The 18,116-nt window shown below is 44.0% G+C and overlaps 1 protein-coding gene across 5 annotated transcripts in view; it reads left to right on the forward strand.

The window, feature by feature from the left end:
* The window catches only part of LOC148380004 (triple functional domain protein-like), a 32,910-nt gene extending 21,577 nt beyond the window's left edge, over window positions 1–11,333 (forward strand). For 3 of the 5 annotated variants that reach the window (XM_088364905.1, XM_088364907.1, XM_088364908.1), the window contains 30 exons: window positions 12–113; window positions 949–978; window positions 1,217–1,359; window positions 1,425–1,524; window positions 1,591–1,834; window positions 1,897–2,004; window positions 2,069–2,262; window positions 2,340–2,513; window positions 4,070–4,165; window positions 4,247–4,395; window positions 4,459–4,525; window positions 4,588–4,691; window positions 4,756–4,825; window positions 4,889–4,978; window positions 5,043–5,135; window positions 5,235–5,285; window positions 5,346–5,423; window positions 5,504–5,683; window positions 5,752–5,932; window positions 6,016–6,270; window positions 6,356–6,804; window positions 7,321–7,568; window positions 7,635–7,770; window positions 7,834–7,861; window positions 7,929–8,091; window positions 8,156–8,277; window positions 8,342–8,420; window positions 8,524–8,724; window positions 8,794–8,932; window positions 9,366–11,333. In XM_088364905.1, coding sequence (XP_088221031.1) covers window positions 12–113; window positions 949–978; window positions 1,217–1,359; window positions 1,425–1,524; window positions 1,591–1,834; window positions 1,897–2,004; window positions 2,069–2,262; window positions 2,340–2,513; window positions 4,070–4,165; window positions 4,247–4,395; window positions 4,459–4,525; window positions 4,588–4,691; window positions 4,756–4,825; window positions 4,889–4,978; window positions 5,043–5,135; window positions 5,235–5,285; window positions 5,346–5,423; window positions 5,504–5,683; window positions 5,752–5,932; window positions 6,016–6,270; window positions 6,356–6,804; window positions 7,321–7,568; window positions 7,635–7,770; window positions 7,834–7,861; window positions 7,929–8,091; window positions 8,156–8,277; window positions 8,342–8,420; window positions 8,524–8,724; window positions 8,794–8,932; window positions 9,366–9,920 — 4,629 coding nt within the window. In that variant the 3' untranslated portion in view covers window positions 9,921–11,333. The remainder of the gene's footprint in view (window positions 1–11; window positions 114–948; window positions 979–1,216; window positions 1,360–1,424; window positions 1,525–1,590; window positions 1,835–1,896; window positions 2,005–2,068; window positions 2,263–2,339; window positions 2,514–4,069; window positions 4,166–4,246; window positions 4,396–4,458; window positions 4,526–4,587; window positions 4,692–4,755; window positions 4,826–4,888; window positions 4,979–5,042; window positions 5,136–5,234; window positions 5,286–5,345; window positions 5,424–5,503; window positions 5,684–5,751; window positions 5,933–6,015; window positions 6,271–6,355; window positions 6,805–7,320; window positions 7,569–7,634; window positions 7,771–7,833; window positions 7,862–7,928; window positions 8,092–8,155; window positions 8,278–8,341; window positions 8,421–8,523; window positions 8,725–8,793; window positions 8,933–9,365) is intronic. The other 2 variants (XM_088364906.1, XM_088364909.1) reach the window with 2 other exon arrangements.
* Window positions 11,334–18,116: the final 6,783 nt, after the last annotated feature.

Raw genomic sequence — 18,116 nt, forward strand, 5'->3', positions numbered from 1 at the left:
TCTCTCGCTAGACCTCCGAGTTAGGGGTGACGGAGCACGTTGAAGGTGACCCCTGCAAGTTTGCGCTCTGGCTGGGGCGCACGCCAACGTCCGACAACAAAATTGTTCTGAAGGTAAGATGCTTTTCTTTTTTTTTTTTTGCATCTTTAAATTTTGAGCCATGTTTCCGCAAACTGTCCTAACAGTGAAGGACGTTTTTACTAAACTTCAGGGACCCGTGGTGGCCATTTTTATTTATTTCACCAAAATATAAAAGGAAAAAAATGACATCTTTGGTATTGCCCCCCCCCTTTACTTTTTGCTGTCCTCGTTCCTGTCACGCTAAGATGTCTGCTTTGTTCGCATGAGCAGCTTCAAAGCGGCTGCCAACTTTTCCGTAGTCACGAATCAAGCGCCCCCCCCTCACCTTTTGCACATTTCTGTTGATCCTCTGCTTTTATTGTGCCTAGTTAGCGCATTTGTCTGTATATCCGGGGCCGTGTTTTCTCTCTGGATGTTTGTCTCCAAACTCTCTCTGTGGGCTGACATGCTTCCACCAACGCCACTGACACTCGTTCGACTTCTCAACGCCCACAACCTGGCTGAACGCCGTTGTTTCGAAGCAACAACTCAACTTTGTATTGATTCGGTGTCATTTGCTCTGTTTTGCTAAGTGGCGGAAAAAAAAAAAAAAGGTTGAAATTCGTGTCAGTGTTTGGAAGAGCATGAAGCTAAAATTAATGCTGAATAACAACACGAGATTTCGCTTCACTAACAGCTATGGAGTGCTGCTATGTACATTTTTTTAACTAATTATCTCATCGCTAACGTTCACCACCATGACAGTTTGCGCCACACTGTCGAGGCAGGTTGTCGGTGTTGTGCTTTTTTTATTCATGTCAGTCTGTGAGCAAAGAAAATGAAAAACAAACCCAGTGAAATTGTCTATCTCATATTTCAAATTTAAAGCTAAGTCAGGGATCCAAACACGGAGCCATGGTGAGTACAAAATAATCCCGCAACACAGCCCTTCAACTTCTCACAAGTCTGAAACTATTAATTATTGAGAATCAATTAGGAAATCAAAGTGTTGTGACTGCTGGAGTTGATCCATCTTCTAATTCTTATCAAATCTTCAAATCTAATTTATTTTATTCAGACTTGTGGGACAGACAAATAAAACAATTGTGTTGATTTCCAAGCGGCCATAATTTTTCACTGTCCTGATCCACGATAGGCCTCCAACATTGAGAACAAGCAGGACTGGATCAAGCACATCAGGGAGGTGATCCAGGAGCGCACCATCCACCTGAGGGGGGCGCTCAAGGAGCCCATCCATATTCCCAAAGCGAGCACTGCCAAGCACCACAAGGGCCGAAGGTAACCACGGTAACATTTAAACTGGACAAAAACAGAATGTGAGAGGTTCGTTTGTGTTTTTTCAGGGATGGAGAAGATCTTGACAGTCAAGGTGAAGGCAGCAGTCAACCAGACACAATTTCTCTGGCCTCTCGCACGTCCCAGAACACGCTGGACAGCGACAAGGTGAGTCGCGCTCGTCGAATCTGCCACCCGCTCTCTTCTCACCACCTCGTCGACGGTGTGCCGCAGCTCTCCGGCGGTTGCGAGCTGACGGTGGTGATTCACGACTTCATGGCGAGCAACAGCAACGAGCTGACGGTGCGACGAGGACAGACGGTGGAGGTTCTGGAGCGCTGCCACGATAAGCCCGACTGGTGCCTGGTGAGGACCACCGACCGCTCGCCGGCCCTGGAGGGCTTGGTGCCCTGCTCCGTTCTATGTATCGCCCACTCCCGCTCGTCCATGGAGATGGAAGGCATCTTCAACCACAAAGGTAACAAGAAGATCACCAGTTGGAAGCAAATTTGATATTTAATGATTGCTATTTCATTGCAGATACCTTGTCAGTGTGCAGCAATGACTCCATCATGCCAGGATCTTCTGCAACACTTCAGCCTGGTCATGGAATGGGCTCACACGCTTCACCCGGCCCAAAGCGACCAGGTAGACAAGACAGCGCCAACTTTAAAAACAAGCAGGGGGTGATGACATGGGCTGTGTCGTGCAGGCAACACTTTGCGCAAGTGGCTCACCAGCCCAGTGCGGAGGCTGAGCAGCGGCAAAGCGGACGGTCACGTGAAGAAGCTGGCCCACAAGCACAAGAAGAGCCGCGAGGTGAGGAAGAGCGGCGAGATGACGATGGGATCCCAGAAAGACTCGGACGACAGCGCCGCCACGCCTCAGGATGAGACCGTGGAGGAGGTGGGGAGACGCCACCACCGCCGCCGCCGTCTATCAGGTCTCTCTGGGATTCAAACCGCCGTTCCGCTGCGTTGCAGAGGGTCCGCAACGAGGGGCTGTCGAGCGGCACCTTGTCCAAATCCAGTTCTTCAGGCATGCAGAGCTGCGGCGAGGAGGAAGGCGAGGAGGGTCCCGACTCGGTGCCACTGCCTCCACCTATGGCCATCCAGCAGCATAGCCTGCTCCAGCCGACCGACTCGCAGGACGACAAGGTGAAGCCACGCCCACAAAACTCGGCCAGTGGAGAGATTGATGACAATCCACACACATGCTGGGATTTTTGAAACATTGTCATTGATTGTGCGGATATTTAGAAGAGAAGCTAGACCTTTTATTTTTTGAAGGCAATTAATAATCCTGTTCAGAAGTTTTTGTAATAAAAGGGGGCGGGGCTTATCCTCTGAACATCATTACTCATCCTATTTTTTAATTTGTCCAGGTTTTTAATCTTATTTGAAAGTGATAGTTTGAGGGCTATCTTCCTGTGTTGCATCCTATTCTTTCCTCTCCGACAAGTTTTTTTTTTTTAATTTAGGGAGCAGAGAATCTTTCTTCTGACACTAATTTGTGTTTCTCTTTTGTTTTGTTTCCTAATTGTATTGTTTGCCATAATGTAGCATTACCTTGATTTATGTCCTGTCTTTGCTTTGTCTCAGTTTCCGTACCTGTCCATCTGAAAAGCCTCATCTTCCTCCCTCTTTCTTCTTCCCTCACTTCTCCTCTTCCCCTCTTGGCACTCTGTAAATGCTCTTTTCCGATTGCTCCTTTGCTTTTTCTAACAATGTACCGCAATGAATTAAGTCCCCTTTTTTTCCTGCTACAAGCCTCTTGACACTTTTGTCCTTCTGTATTTTTTTTTCTTTTATCCAAAGCAATACTCAGTTGGTTCGTCCACTTTTTTTTTTTTTTTTTTTGGTTCTGACATCATGAAGCCTTATCTGCGCCAAAGTGCTAGAAAGTTTTTCCTGCATGCTGAAAAGCTTGCAAGGCTTGAAAAAAATACAAAACTTGAGTTTATCGCCGAAGCCCAAATACCAGACAAGTCCAACGCCGAGGTGTAAAGTTTAAAAACGCCCTCCCTTGTTGCCATCACCACCTTCCCTCCCCCCCGCTCGTCCTCATCTCCCTTTTATACCCTGTGTGCGTTTAATCTCATAATTGGCATCTGTATAAACGCTGGCGAGGCCACAAGAGCACACAGGCTCACCCAGAAAACCAAATTGGGGAAGCACAGCAGCGCAAGGGTGAGACTCTCCTGTAATATCTATTTTTTTTTTTATATATCTTTGCATCAACTCCATTTTTTCCATTTAATAAACTTCATCACCTCAATAAGCAGTATCAAATTTCAAAACTTTAGATCTCACATGATCCCTTTTTTTTTACCATTTTCACCTTTCCACTTCTAACGTTTTAGTGGCACATCTTTTCACCTATTTTTTTTTTTTTTAAACTCAAAATGATGTTATCACTTGATTTCAATGTTTATAATTTGACCGTAGCTTTATTGCAAAAAGTCAATCCACTAATACGACTAATTGATCACTAAGTTAAGCAAGAAAACAAGTTTGCATTCCATTTATACGCTCAAGTCCTACTTATATCGAATCATTCTTTTAAGGAAGGACTTGAGGGTCTGTGTTCACCAAGACATAATTGTTCCATGCTAATGCTAACGACATGCGTGTCTCTGGTGGACACGGGCCCTAAAAGGAGCAGCTTCGCTTTTAACCCGAGCTCATTTTTGATCTTGTCTGTATATCTGCAGAGCTCCTCTCGTCTTTCCGTCCGCCCTTCCAGTTCGGAGACGCCCAGCGCTGCTGAGTTGGTGAGCGCCATCGAGGAGCTGGTCAAAAGCAAGATGGTAGGAAATTTGAGTTATGTCCACGTAGGTTTCAAAAAATCAAGTATAGTTGATTGATTTTGTTCTTGCTGGCTGATGCAGGCTCTCGAGGACCGTCCCAGCTCGCTGTCAGTCGAGCAAGGAGACAGCAGCTCTCCCTCGTTCAACCCCTCGGACAACTCCCTCCTCTCCTCGTCCTCGCCCATGGAAGAGATGGACGAGCGGCGGGCTAGCATTCTCAAGAAGCGACAGTAAGTCATTTTGCATTTACGCTTGATTGAAATGATCTGAATGTTATTCTGTTGTCTCAAAAGTTACATTCTGCTGGACTTGGTGGAAACGGAGAGGGATTACATCCGAGATCTCAGCCAGGTTGTGGAGGTGAGCAGAGCTTCGCTCGCTATTGTTCAGTGTTGTCGCTGTTCTAAATAACGTCTCTTCAGGGTTACATGAGCCGGATGAAGGAGGAGGGCGTCCCTGATGACATGAAGGGCAAAGATAAAATTGTGTTTGGCAACATCCATCAAATCTTTGACTGGCATAAAGAGTAAGGACGTCACGTCTTGATGAGGTTCTCCCACGTGGAGCTCACGAGATTCTTTTTCCTTCAGCTTCTTCCTCGCTGAGTTGGAGAACTGTTTGGAGGATCCCGACAGACTTGGACCGCTCTTCCTCAAACAGGTTTGTTGACAATGTGCTTTTTTGTTTTTCTACTCCTCATCATCTATCCTTTTTTTATTTTAGGAGCGGAGACTAAACATGTATGTGGTGTATTGTCAAAACAAGCCCAAGTCGGAGCACATTGTGGCGGAGTACATCGATACATACTTTGAGGTAATGTCGGGAAAAAAAAAATGCGAGTGAACTTTCCTTTCATGGATCTTTGTTGTCGCTGCAGGAACTGAAGCGACGGCTTGGCCAAAGAGTGCAGCTCACCGATTTGCTCATCAAGCCAGTCCAGAGGATCATGAAGTACCAGCTCTTGCTCAAGGTTGGTGCATTATTGTACACTAGAGGGCGCCAGAGTTGCGAATGTCTGTATTTACAGTTGGAAAGCTGCAACAGTATTTTAATTATTTGTTTGTTTTAGGACTTCCTGAAACATTCTAAAAAGGCAGGGCTGGAGTCTGTGGATCTGGAGGTAAGAAAAATTATTATTTTTATTTCCACCAGTTGCTTTAATTATTTCTGACCCTTGCAGAAAGCGGTCGAGGTCATGTGCATCGTACCTAAAAGGTGCAACGACATGATGAATGTTGGCCGGCTTCAGGGATTTGAAGTAAGAAATAAAAGTGAAGACCACGTGGACATCTTGTTTAAATTGTCAGCTAACGATGAGCGACTCGTTGTCCTTGCTAGGGTAAGATCGTGGCCCAGGGACGCCTTCTGCTGCAGGACACGTTCATGGTCACGGACGCTGAGAACAGGATGAAGGAGAGGAGAGTCTTCCTCTTTGAGCAGCTTCTCATCTTCAGCGAGCCGCTGGACAAGAAGAAGGGCTTCTCCTTGCCCGGGTTCCTGTATAAGAACAGCATCAAGGTTTGTCTCGGAATGCTTACAGCATCTTCTGCGATTTTAAGTGTTCATTTCTGTATCTTTTGCTCCAGGTGAACAGTTTGGGTCTGGAAGATAACGTGGAGGGCGACCCCTGCAAGTTCGTGCTAACTTCTCGCTTGACAAACGGCACCGTGGAGTCGTTTATGCTGCACTCCTCTCATCCGGGCGTGCGCGAAGTTTGGACTCTTCAGATCGGCCAGATGCTGGAGAGCCAACGCAATTTTCTAAATAGTGAGCTAACATGATGATGCAATGGGAAAAAAAAAGACTGAAGTTGCTAAAGACCACTTTCTGTGTTTTCTCTCGTGTCGTAGCTCTAACGTCACCAATTGACTATCCGAGGAATCACGTCGGGGCAAGTGGGGGGTCTTGTGTATCCAGCGCGGGCGCTCCAGTTGGAGGTAGTAGTGGCTCTAACGCAGCCGGAAGTTCCCCGGCGAGCAGCTCCATCCCTCCAGCGTCCCAAGGTGGCTGTCGTCGACCATCCAGGATCCCCCAACCCTCTCGCCTACCCCAACCCCTCCGCCACCACCCCGGGGCCGAACCCGACGGCCCCAACAAGATGTCAGGTACGACTTGCGTATGATCCATATGCTCTTGTTTGGATCACACAACATGTGCTTGAGGTTTTAGTTGTGCTCACTTATGATCCAGGTCCAAGTCCCCGTCCTGTTCCCCCTCCCACGCTCCCCCCAGGGGGCAGTCCGCAGGGCAAACGCCCCATCCAGAACCTAGAGGACCAAGTACAGACCCCTACGAGCATTGTCGCTCCTATGGTCCGTGCCGCTCCCTCCCCCAAAACCCGGCCTGGAGCCGTGCCCCCTTTGGTCCCTCCGGCTTTTGTCAAGGATGTCCTTCCGCCGCCCCCGGGCAGCCCCTGTCAGAAGTCCGGCGGCTTCTGGAGCTCCATGCCAGGCTCTCCGGCGAGCCGCCCCGGCTCGTTCACCTTCCCCGGGGAGGCAGGGGAGAGTCCGGTCCGTCAGAATTTGAACCAGAACCCAAATCAAAGCCACAGACACTCCACGCACAGCAAGGACGCTGACCGCATGAGCACCTGCTCGTCCGCCAGCGAGCAGTCCATCCAGTCCACTCAGAGCAACGGGGTAAGACCGAGAACCCGCTGCTGATCCCGACTAACACGGAGGCCGAGGGAGAGTCCCATCGCCTGTCCCGCTGCGGCCAGCTACTAATCTGTCCACTACTACGCATCTCTGCTCTTGAGCACCATCATCTCTTACTCCCTGAAGACTCTTGCCGCACCTTTCCTGGTTCTTCTCTGGTGGACTAAACGCTTTCGATTTCTGACTTCTAACCACGCTTCACTAACACCCGACCCTCGGTACCTTCTCTTGCCGCCGTCGCGGCGCCGGGCGGGGCGGCACTCTTTCCCCGCAACTAACCTCTGACGTTTGTAGGCTGACTACAAACGGATCTTCTCACTTACTCATCTTTGCCTGGAGCTACAAAATCCAAGAAAACATTTCCTTTTCCCACCTTTGTTGTACACTTTGCTCTTTAACTCTGATCAAATGTGTCTAATCTTCTGTTTCACAATGCACAAGGTAAGAGTTAGCATTGAAATGCTAAAAATAAATTATTCTTGCTCTTTGCTGTGACAGAGTGAAAGCAGCAGCAGCAGTAGCGTGTCCACCATGTTGGTGACCCAAGACTACATGGCGGTGAAGGAGGATGAGATTAGCGTGAGTCAAGGCGAGGTGGTCCAGATTTTGGCCAGCAACCAGCAAAACATGTTCCTGGTGTTCCGAGCGGCGACCGAGCAGGGCCCCGCCGCCGAAGGCTGGATCCCCGGATTCGTTCTTGGCCACACCTCCGCCATTGCGCCCGATTGCCCCGAGGGATCAGTTAAGTAAGTTGGAAAGGAAACGGTAACACACACTCTGGGAACCAAATGTTGAATAATTTTCCCTCCTAGTAGGAAGTCTTCTTCCTGGCATACAACCTTGCGCATCCGAAAGAAATCCGAAAAAAAAGAGAAGGAGGCAAAGAAAGACACCAAGTTGGAAAATGGTTACAGGAAGTCCAGAGATGGCAGCAAAGTTTCTGTGAAGGTGAGGAAACTCTCCAGCTCAGTTCACCGCATCGTCTGACTCAATCTCCTTTTTCCTTTCCAGCTTCTAAATCCAAACTACATCTATGATGGTAAGTAACTCACTGTCGCCGGCAGCCATCTTGAATGTGCCTCAATGAGTTTCTCCTCCGCTTCCAGTCCCACCCGAGTTCCTCGTGCCTCTGAGCGACGTCACATGTGACAACGGCGAGAGCGTCACCCTCAGGTGTAAGGTGTGCGGGCGTCCTCGCGCCGCCGTCACCTGGAGAGGACCCAACCAGAGCAACCTCACCAACAACGGCCGTTTCAGCATCGCTTACAGGTCGGCAAATTATTCAGCTGCGTTTGAACACAAATTAAATTCCACTTCCTCCAATATGTTTCAGTGACACCGGCGAAGCCACCCTGCGGATTATCGGCGTGGCGTCAGACGATGACGGCGTGTACACGTGCATCGCCGCCAACGAGCTGGGCAGCGCCACGTCGGCGGCGAGCCTCCGAGTGCTCGGTGAGTTGGTGACGCCGCGCGTTCCGCTACGTGACGCCATTTTAAAACCGCCTGTCTTTGTCAGCTGTGTCCACTGACGGCTTGCGAGTGAGCTGGAAAGACAACTTCGACTCTCAGTACATCGAGGTGGCTGAACTGGGCAGGTAACGTGATCCTTTTACAGACACTTCATTAGGGACACACCTAGTGTGTCCCGAATAAAGTGTTGAATATTATAAACATTGTATTGACTTTGTTGTCCACCAGGGGTCGCTTCTCCGTTGTTAAGCGTTGTGACCATCGGACCACCAAGCGTCCAGTGGCTGTCAAGCAGGTGAACAAAAAGCTGATGAGGCGGGACCGGGTCACGCAGGAAGTCAACCTGCTCCACAGGCTTCAACATCCCAACATCATCAACCTGGTGGACACCTATGAAACCCCCAGCAGCTACGTTTTGGTCTTGGAGATGTGAGTAGAAACTCACTTGGACAGAAAGAACCTTTTAATGAGCGTTGTTGGGTTTTTTTTTATCATCAGGGCCGACCAAGGCCGTCTACTGGACTACATCATCAGCTGGGGCAATCTGACAGAGGAGAAGGTGGCCTGCTACCTTCGAGACCTTTTAGATGCTTTACACTACTTGCACAACAGCAGAATAGCTCATCTGGACGTCAAAGTAAGATTCAACAAGAGTTTATTTTATTTAAAGAGAAAAAATATATTTTCAATTTACAACTGCACACTACTATTGACAAAATTATGTAAGTTATACTGATAAACATTCACTTCTAAATCTTATTAGAAAATGTCTGAAATACCTTTTGTGTCCACAAGAGGGCGCAAATTCCCCATCCAGATGCCCACCATAGCTAGAAAATCACTACTAGTAAATAACTATTGTCTTACTGGCGAGGATAAACGTCTAAGATTTTTCTTTTTAAAAAGTCATATTAATTTCAGTTTTATTCCATTAGCAAAACTATTTTTTTTATTTTATATCAGTTTTTGCGAACAATATAAACTTGTCTTGCTCATGACCTGCCAGCTGGATATCAAGGAAATGCTGACAATGGCGTTCCATAAGCTTCTGATGTGTTTCATGTGTTCAGCCTGAGAACCTACTGGTGGTCCACAGTTCCAACGGCCAGCCGTCGGTCAAACTGACCGACTTAGGCGACGCCGTGCAACTGGGCGGCGCACCCTACGTGCACCCGCTGCTGGGCAGCCCCGAGTTCGCTTCCCCGGAGTTAGTGTTGGGCGAGCCCGTGTCGTTGACGTCGGACGTGTGGAGCGTGGGCGTGGTGGCCTACGTGCTGCTGAGCGGCGCCTCGCCCTTCCTGGACGAGAGCGCCGAGGAGACCTGTCTCAACATCTGCCGTCAGGACTTCAGCTTCCCTAAGGAGTACTTCCACGGCGTCAGCCAGGCGGCACGCGACTTGGTCTGCTTGCTCCTTAGGACCGAGCCCGCCGAGAGGCCGTCGTCGGGGCTGTGCTTGCAGGAGGCGTGGCTGCGGGCGGCCAGTGACGACCGCGCCGCAGCCGAGTGCTGCATTGACACCTCGCGCCTGGTCTCTTTCATCGACCGCCGGAAGCATCAGACGGACGCCCGGCCCATCGGAGGAGTGCGCAGCTTCATCCAGAGTCGCTTGCAGAATCGGATCTGAACGAGGGTTGCAAAGGCCTGGGAAATTTTCCCCTCAACTTTCCGGTAAATCTCCATGGGAAGTGTGGAGTTATTAAAACTCCTCCTTCATTGTTAGAAAAAAGAACGCCCGCCCCCAACAACATTAATTTTTTCTTATCGACCATTTTAATTCTCCTCACTTCCCATGGGAATATTCCAATTTTGAAAATTCCTATCATTTTGCAACCCAAGTCAGAGCAACCATAGGGAATGTTTGCTATGCCAACAAAAACGCTAAGCTTATCCTTCTTCACAAAAAAAAAAATCACTCAGTCCTTTCGGAATGCATGGATGCCCTCGTCTACTGCTGCTTGCTCACATTTTTGTAGGGAAATCAACAAAAAAAAAAAGACAAAAAGATATATATAGTACTGTATAAGTAATTTATTTTCCTTAGCAATGGTTCAAAGGCAACCAGCGGACAGCTTTTCCATAGAAAGTGACGCCATCTTGTGCGTTTTTGTTTGCATTTTACACTCCAACATACTTTCGTAAATTTCTACAAAAGGACACACGCACGGACTCCATTTTGAGGACCATTGTCGGCGAGCCGTGAAGACTTTCAAATACGCCGGCCAGCGAGACACCTAACAACAAGAGAAAAGAAAAAAAACATTGTTAAAGGAACATGTTTCAGCCTTACTTTGTCTTACTTATAAAAAGTTCGGGATGTTAGGCAAGATCCATATCTCAAACTTCTTCTCAAGTATATGACTCATTCGCCTGAGGAAAACAAAAGTGTAAATGCACTCATCGTACATTTCTTTTTCTCATGTGCAATGTTGCAGCTTTAACATTTTATGCAACTATTTATGAAGAACTTCGTCAATATGTATAAGAGTGCATTTGGAAGGTTTGCACTTTGGGACTGCGAGAACTGCTGGTAGTTGCGTGTCATCGGCTACAATCATTCGATTCGATCAAATTTTTCTTTGTACTGTTTGTCCTGTGTAGTATCGGTACACCAAAGTTGCGAGCATTTAATTTGTGAACGTTTTATTGTTGTTTCACACACTTGGTTATGTGAAATGATTGTTTACAGAAGGCAAAATGAACAAAATGCAGAAGTGAAGTTCAATTTGACGAGCTGTTTTGTAAATCGTTTTGTGTACAGATAGTTCTTTGCCAAATTCAGCAAACTCATAAAGTCCTGTGTAACATTTTATTTATTTTTTAAGGTGTGCAAACTTGAACTGGATACCTCAGTTTAGGGTTTTTTGTTTGTTTTGTCCTGTTTTGTTTTTTGTTACCTGTCTCATTTCACTCAAGTATGTCTGCTACTTATTTTTATTTTGTACTATTGCATGTATATTTCTTTGTACAGACCATAGATTCCTTGTAAATAGTTTCATTTTGCCATCAGTTATTTGAAGATTAAACATAATGGACATGAGCAACTGTCTTCGATTGTTTTTATTTCTCGTTGACAGGCAAAATAATTTGATATATAATTACCGGACTCTCTCAGAAAATTAGAATATTGTGATAAAGTTCTTTATTCTGTAATGCAATTAAAGAAACAAATTAATAAAAGGTTTGCAATATTTCAGCTGATTTGTAATGAATCCAGAGTGTATGAATTTTTTTTTAAATTGCATTACAGAAAATAAAATTATCACAATATTCTAATTTTCTGAGACAGTCCTGTATATATATATAAATATATATATATATGTATATGTACTACTTTCTGCTTTAAGATGGATATATTTTGTTATATTTTGACACGTGTGGTTTATATTCTTTACCAATTTATTACGATCAATTTAATAACATGCATCATATTTGTGGATTTTCTGTTTAGATGCTTTGTAAAAGTGCGACGTTTACGTGCCTTTTGTTTCACCTGCACAGAAAAACCACAAGAGGGCAGCATCTCCTCTGAGGTCTATTTGTTTTTGAATGGCATGGCTGGTTCAGACAGGCCTATCTTCCTACCTCTGCTTTAAATTGTGCAAATGGCTGATTTATGTTTACATAGTAGCCACTCAAAGATTGAACCTACTCATGCTGTGTTTTGCTAACATTGTCAAGGTCACAAGGTCAAGACACGCAAACAAAATTGTATTTCTTAAGAAACTTGCCGCCTGATGAGCGATGGGAAACGTGATTGCCGTTCAGCTTCATCCCAGACGCTTTGTCTGGCGTTTCCTGTTGCCCTCTCCCAAAAAAAACATGTTTGTTCCCAGTTTGATATTTACGTAGTCAACTGTTAGCGGTGAGGGAAATCCTGTCTGACCTCTCGACCTCCCCTGATGAGAACATGGGCACTTGATGACGTCCAGGGGTGGGTAGTCTATTTTGTTTTTAAATGTGAACCTTGCATAACCTACTGCTTTAATCTTTGTTTGAGCAGAGATCCAATGAACGTACCTGGAAGCGGCTTTGGAAAGACATTCAGGCATGATTCAGAACACGCAAATGCACATGGATGATGGGTTACACTTGTGAGTGCAAGCACACACACATGCACACACAGATGGTTGCAGTTAGAGAGTCATATTTTAACTGAAGCTGACACTGGTGTTTCATGTCTGGAAAATCTGAGTAATGCTTGTTTGACAAATCATCTCTGATGTAGTGTAGGCTTTGTTTAATCAAGCTATGATGCATTAAAACAAGATTGTACAGTACATGGAACAGATGGGAACACATCCATTCTAAGTGTTCCCGACCCCTTCAACTTATTAAATAACCAGGGGGTACACGTGACCACTTCAAAAATGGCTCAATGTTAGCTTGAGTCAAGTCGAGACTACATAAACATTAGATAAGACCTGTGAGTGCTGCAAACATTTATACTTTCTTCTTTGTGAATGTGTTGATTTTAATTATGTAGATTTTTTAATTGTTCAGTGCAATGTTAATGATTCTTTTTCTGCCCTGTAAAAGTTGTTTAAATCATATATATAGCACAAATTGTTCTCAAAATAGGTTAGAATAATTTTAAATTTAACATTACTTAGATGTATTTAAATAGCCACTTCGAAGATTCTACCTCAGTGAAGGTAGAATTGCCGCCACCTTGTGGCGTGTTAGGGTCCTACAAAAAAGCACCAAAAAAAATGCAAATAGGTGAATTTATGAATGACATTTCACTTTTGACAGGCTAATTTCAGCAAGGATAGAAAAATTCTGCCCTAAAATGTCCTTCTTCTTCCAAGGAAAACTTTTACATGTAATTTTAATTCCATTTCCCTTCGCCTAAATTAGCCTGAGCGAATTTTCAGGTATGACTCAAGTAAATAGTAGAGACTTGTTCCACCCCTGGCACATTAAACCAAGCCCAAAATAATTTATAAAGTGTTGCTCCTGGAAAACAGCCCAAAGCAGCCACGGTCAGTCGCAGGTGTTATATAACAACCCCCCCCCCCCCCTGCCCCCCTCCTTAGCTTAGTGAAGCTGTCATCTGTTCAAATTGTAAAACAATGGGAGTGAAGGGTGAAAGATAAGAGCATGGCCCCTACTGTGATAATAACATTGTCAGGCGACTATATTTAGAGGTTGACTTTGCCTCATGTGTGCATGTATCGTTACTCATTTTTGTTTATATGACTTTTGTTGACAATGTAAGGATGGTCCAGGGACATTTGTCAATGTAATGTCATCCAAAGATGTGCTTACACAGTTGCTACAACATTAAGAGAAACAAGGTTGAAGAAATGTTGGAGCACAACTTCTAAGCAGCAAAGGGAAAAAAAAAAAATCACAAAGAGGCTTTAGATTATTTCACGTCCTGTGTTTATTGGCTGCCAGCCAATCACGAGGAGATAAGCCCATCAACATGGCCAAGTCGGGTTATCGGTGTTGATGTTTACCCAACCCTGGTCACCACATGTTCTCGATTTATACTCGCTGTGAATACCTGTGAAAATCGTCATTTAAAAAAAAAAAAAATGAGTGATATTAATTTACAGGCATTTAAAGTTCTCATTCTATTTTTTTGTAAATTTTACTTCATGCAGCTCACATTTTTCTGCTGAGTTTGCTTTATTTGCTATATGGAGCTGAGTTATAAAGAGTATGTGGTTACTGTGAACAGTTTGTCCCAAAGAAGCTTGCCAGGAAGCCAAGTGACAAAGTCCATTTAGGGAGTGGTTTATGCTGGATGAATGTCTCAAATAAAAGCCCCATCCAAGATTTTGAAACCTTTGTGAAATTCTCTTTGCGGTGGGAATACTTTGGAGTAGAATATGAAATTAAACACCTTTAAAATCAACCACAACAGAGATTGGAGGAGAAGACAAATCTTCTTGTCCAACATCTAAAATATTTGTATGACTGGGCAAAAAAAAAAAAAAAAAATCCCACAAGTACTCTCCAGGATCTTGTAAAAAGTCTTCCCAGAAGAGTGGAAACTGAGGGACCGCCACATGTTCTTCCGTTTTCGCATCGTGGTTGCGTATCCCAACGCAAAAAGCGTGACACGGCGTTTCAAAATCCGTCTCCCCGGTTTGAGGTGAAACCGCAACCTCATGTTGATCATGTGACCTTGTTTAGCTTCGGGCGGCACAACCGCCGGCTAAGAAAACAGTGTGGACCAACGTAAGCAGCAATTTAACATTATAAACTGTCATAAGAAGTAATTCGCTACCCTCAATCTAAAATAAAGTTGATCCGATAAGATACTTGAGGCCAGTGAGTCCGTCATCCAACTGCATTTTATAAGCACTGCTGGAATTACAATAAAAGTGTGTCGCTATTGGCAAGCATATGTAACAGCTTACATAAAAACAGCTTGAGCTATATTGATGTGTCCTCAAAAGACCCGGGATATTTCTTGCAGTAACTTATCCCTTAAAATAGATGAAAATGTTAAATAATTTCACAAAAATCAACAGTCAAATTATTCAAATAAAATCCTTTTATTTATTATTTTAAATATTATTTGTCCTCAAAAGACCCGGAATATTTCTTGCAGTAACTTATCCCTTAAAATAGATGAAAATGTTAATAATTGGTTAAATAATTTCACAAAAATCAACAGTCAAATTATTCAAATATATCTTTTAATTTATTATTTAAAATATTATTTGCCCTCAAAAGACCCGGAATATTTGTTGCAGTAATTTATCCCTTAAAATAGATGAAAATGTTAATAATTGGTTAAATAATTACACAAAAATCAACAATCAATTTATTCATATAAAATCCTTTGATTTATTATTTAAAATATTATTTGTCCTCAAAAGACCCGGAATATTTCTTGCAGTAACTTATCCCTTAAAATAGGTAATAATGTTAATAATTGGTTAAATAATTTTACAGAAATCCACAGTCAAATTATTCAAATAAAATCCTTTGATTTAATATTTAAAATATTATTTTATTTTTGTTTTGGACTACTTTTCTCAGCTGAAGTCTTAACTTGACCTCAAAGCTGACCAATTGGATATTTTCAAAAGCATTTTGCTTCAACTCCCTAATGGAATCGTTTTTTTTGGATGGACATTCCACTTTGTAGGATTTACATGTTTCCTTTTTTGTTATTCCTTCTCAGAAATAATGAAATAATGAGCAGATACATCAAGTTTTGGGTCAACGCCAGTCCGTGAGATACCAAAGTTTTAAGGCACGGCCTTGAAAACATGTACTGTACACACGCCCCCACCCCACTTCCTGTTGGATTTTGTTCTCGCTGTTCTCAGAAAACGAGTCATGACTTTGGAAATGGAATGTTCTGGACCTTGTCAGCAGGGTTTGGGACCTATCAAACAGTCTCAGTCCGCCGGGCTACGTTTTTACATGCTCCACGCTGTCCAGGTTAAAGCTCGTTTGACCTTTGCCCTTTTGAGTCCCGCCTCAGTTTTGTCATTTTGCAGCCAGTGTTTCTCGCTCAAGGTGTTTCACCGCGTATGAGTAAAGAGTGTGATCATAATCTATTATGTTGGACACAAAATGGCCGAGAGGGTTTTTGGCTTCTCGGTCTTGGGGTTGACATTTCCATTAATCACCCTCGCTCCCGCTTGGCCGACGTTCAACAGCGAGGCTCCAAGTTGCTGCATGCGCACTCGTCTGGTCCACTTATCAACTTGAAATGAGTATCCTCCTCCGTCAGCTGGGCTCGTTATTTTGTTTTTCCATTGGGGGGGTCAACGGAGATCTGTTTGCTTTATCTCAAATTCCTCCTCCTCATGCGGCAAGAGTCATTCGAGATTCCCCAGATTGTTTTAATGGACGGTGAGCTCAGCCTTGACCTAAACAAATGCGGTTTGGATCCTCCGAGAGCTCCTATAAATAGGCTCGTCTTTTGGCAGGAGATAGCTGATACCCAAAGAGGTCCATGGGCATGATGGGAGGCAACTGTCCGCCTTCCTCTGGCGCAAAAAGCTTGCCTCATCTGGAATGATTAAAAAGACAATGAGGAAGTGGAAACTAGTGTTGCTATTTAAGCCAGGCACGCACATTTTTTAACATCTCAACAGATTATTAAAACGGGAAAGATGCCGCATTATGAAGAAGAAATCGGCACATGTGCTTTTATTGTACTCGAAATAACCGCTTGACACGGAAAGATAAAATTTCAACTTCTCCCCCAAACCAGACGCGATCCAGGCTGAACTTAAAATCACAAGAAGAAACGGAATGAAGCTAGGTTAACTGTTAGCTTATCTGGTATCTACCGTATTTTCCAGACTATAAGGCGCACTGGACTATAAGGCGCACCATCATGTCAGATTTTTAATCCAAATCAAATCATTCTCCATTTTATCCTTTATATTTCAACTTCAGATGCAACAAATTACTTTATAATCACAAAATAATGATCCATAGTCTTTTTGATTCATGATTCATAGTCTTCAGCGGGCCACTTATGATTGGTTTCATGACACAATGCTTCGGGCCAGTTTAAATTTAGGAATTTGGTCCATATATAAGGCGCACCGGACTATAAGGCGGCTTTTGGAAAAATTTTAGGTTTTTAGGTTCGCCTTATAGTCCGGAAAGTTCGGTACATTTGAGTTGCAATTGCTTCTCCCTGTCAGATTTTTATGTGAATTGTAATTATACTGATAGTTTAATGTTATTCCACAAAAATGTGCAAATAAAAATCCCCTCTAATAAAAGCGTGATAAATACTGATAAGAAAAGTGCTGAAATCATTAATCCACCCTTTACCTTATTTCTCCTTAGTTGGCAAAGCCAGTTGAATCACCGAGGATTTATTTATGTGCACAGCGAGTGATTAAGCTGAGGAGAAATTAAATTCCTGAAATGATTATTGCACCCCCCCCCCTACACACACACACACACACACACACACTTCCTGTATGCTCATAAAAGAAAAGACTTGCAGGTGCCGGTGGAACATTGCTCATGCTTTCCTCAAAACTCAATCCGGGCATCGGTGCCAGATGGAAGGGTGGCGTTCCATCCTATGCGCCCGGGCCAAACCAAATATCCACCTGGCAACATCTGAGCTTGCGGTCAAATGTACTACCTTGTACATCTTATTCATATTTTCTCTGTTTGATCTGGAAAAAAGTGTCTCACACTTTTTTATAAAAGACCTCATTTGACTCGCCCGAATCTAAAAGACATGACTTCAGGGTAGTAGTTAAAGTAGGGGAGGGAATGTCATAAAAAAAAGTCTTTACACTAGATTCCAGATAATTTAGCAAAGCCACGACATGAAGAAGAAAAAAAAAGTTATTTTCTTGTTTTAAGCCCTGAAAAATGACTCATGCTATAATGAAATGAGTTTGGCATGGTTGTTTAGGGTTTCCTTATTCTTTACTGCCTTTTCCTGAAAAAAGAAAAACCTTTTTTTTGCTAACAGACCTAGTCATGACACAATTTTTTTTCGTGGACCTCCTTCGGCCTTGACCGAACCTCCACCACATCTGTCCCGCTTATCTATTTCCCAATTTTTTTTTTTGTTGTCATTGTAAATGCAATCACGCTTTCTCTGTTTTGAAAACACAACACATGTGTTTGTGGATTGACCCATTTTGGTGAGAATGATCAAGCTGTTTGTGTCATTGCGTAACTTTATGACACACCACCTATGAATGCAAACAAACAGAGCGAGCGGTGGGATGCCGCAGTCACCCGAGCGTTTTTGCTTCAAAGTGCTTTAAAGTAACCTTTTGTCTTTGTCACTTTATGACATCATTGTTCCAAACACACAACGCTGACCTCCGTTATTCCTTAATAGACGTTAGGAAATCATTAG

Source organism: Syngnathus floridae, chromosome 21 (genome assembly GCF_059516105.1).
Source record: "Syngnathus floridae isolate MCC-2025c chromosome 21, RoL_Sflo_1.0, whole genome shotgun sequence".
Lineage (NCBI taxonomy): Eukaryota > Metazoa > Chordata > Actinopteri > Syngnathiformes > Syngnathidae > Syngnathus > Syngnathus floridae.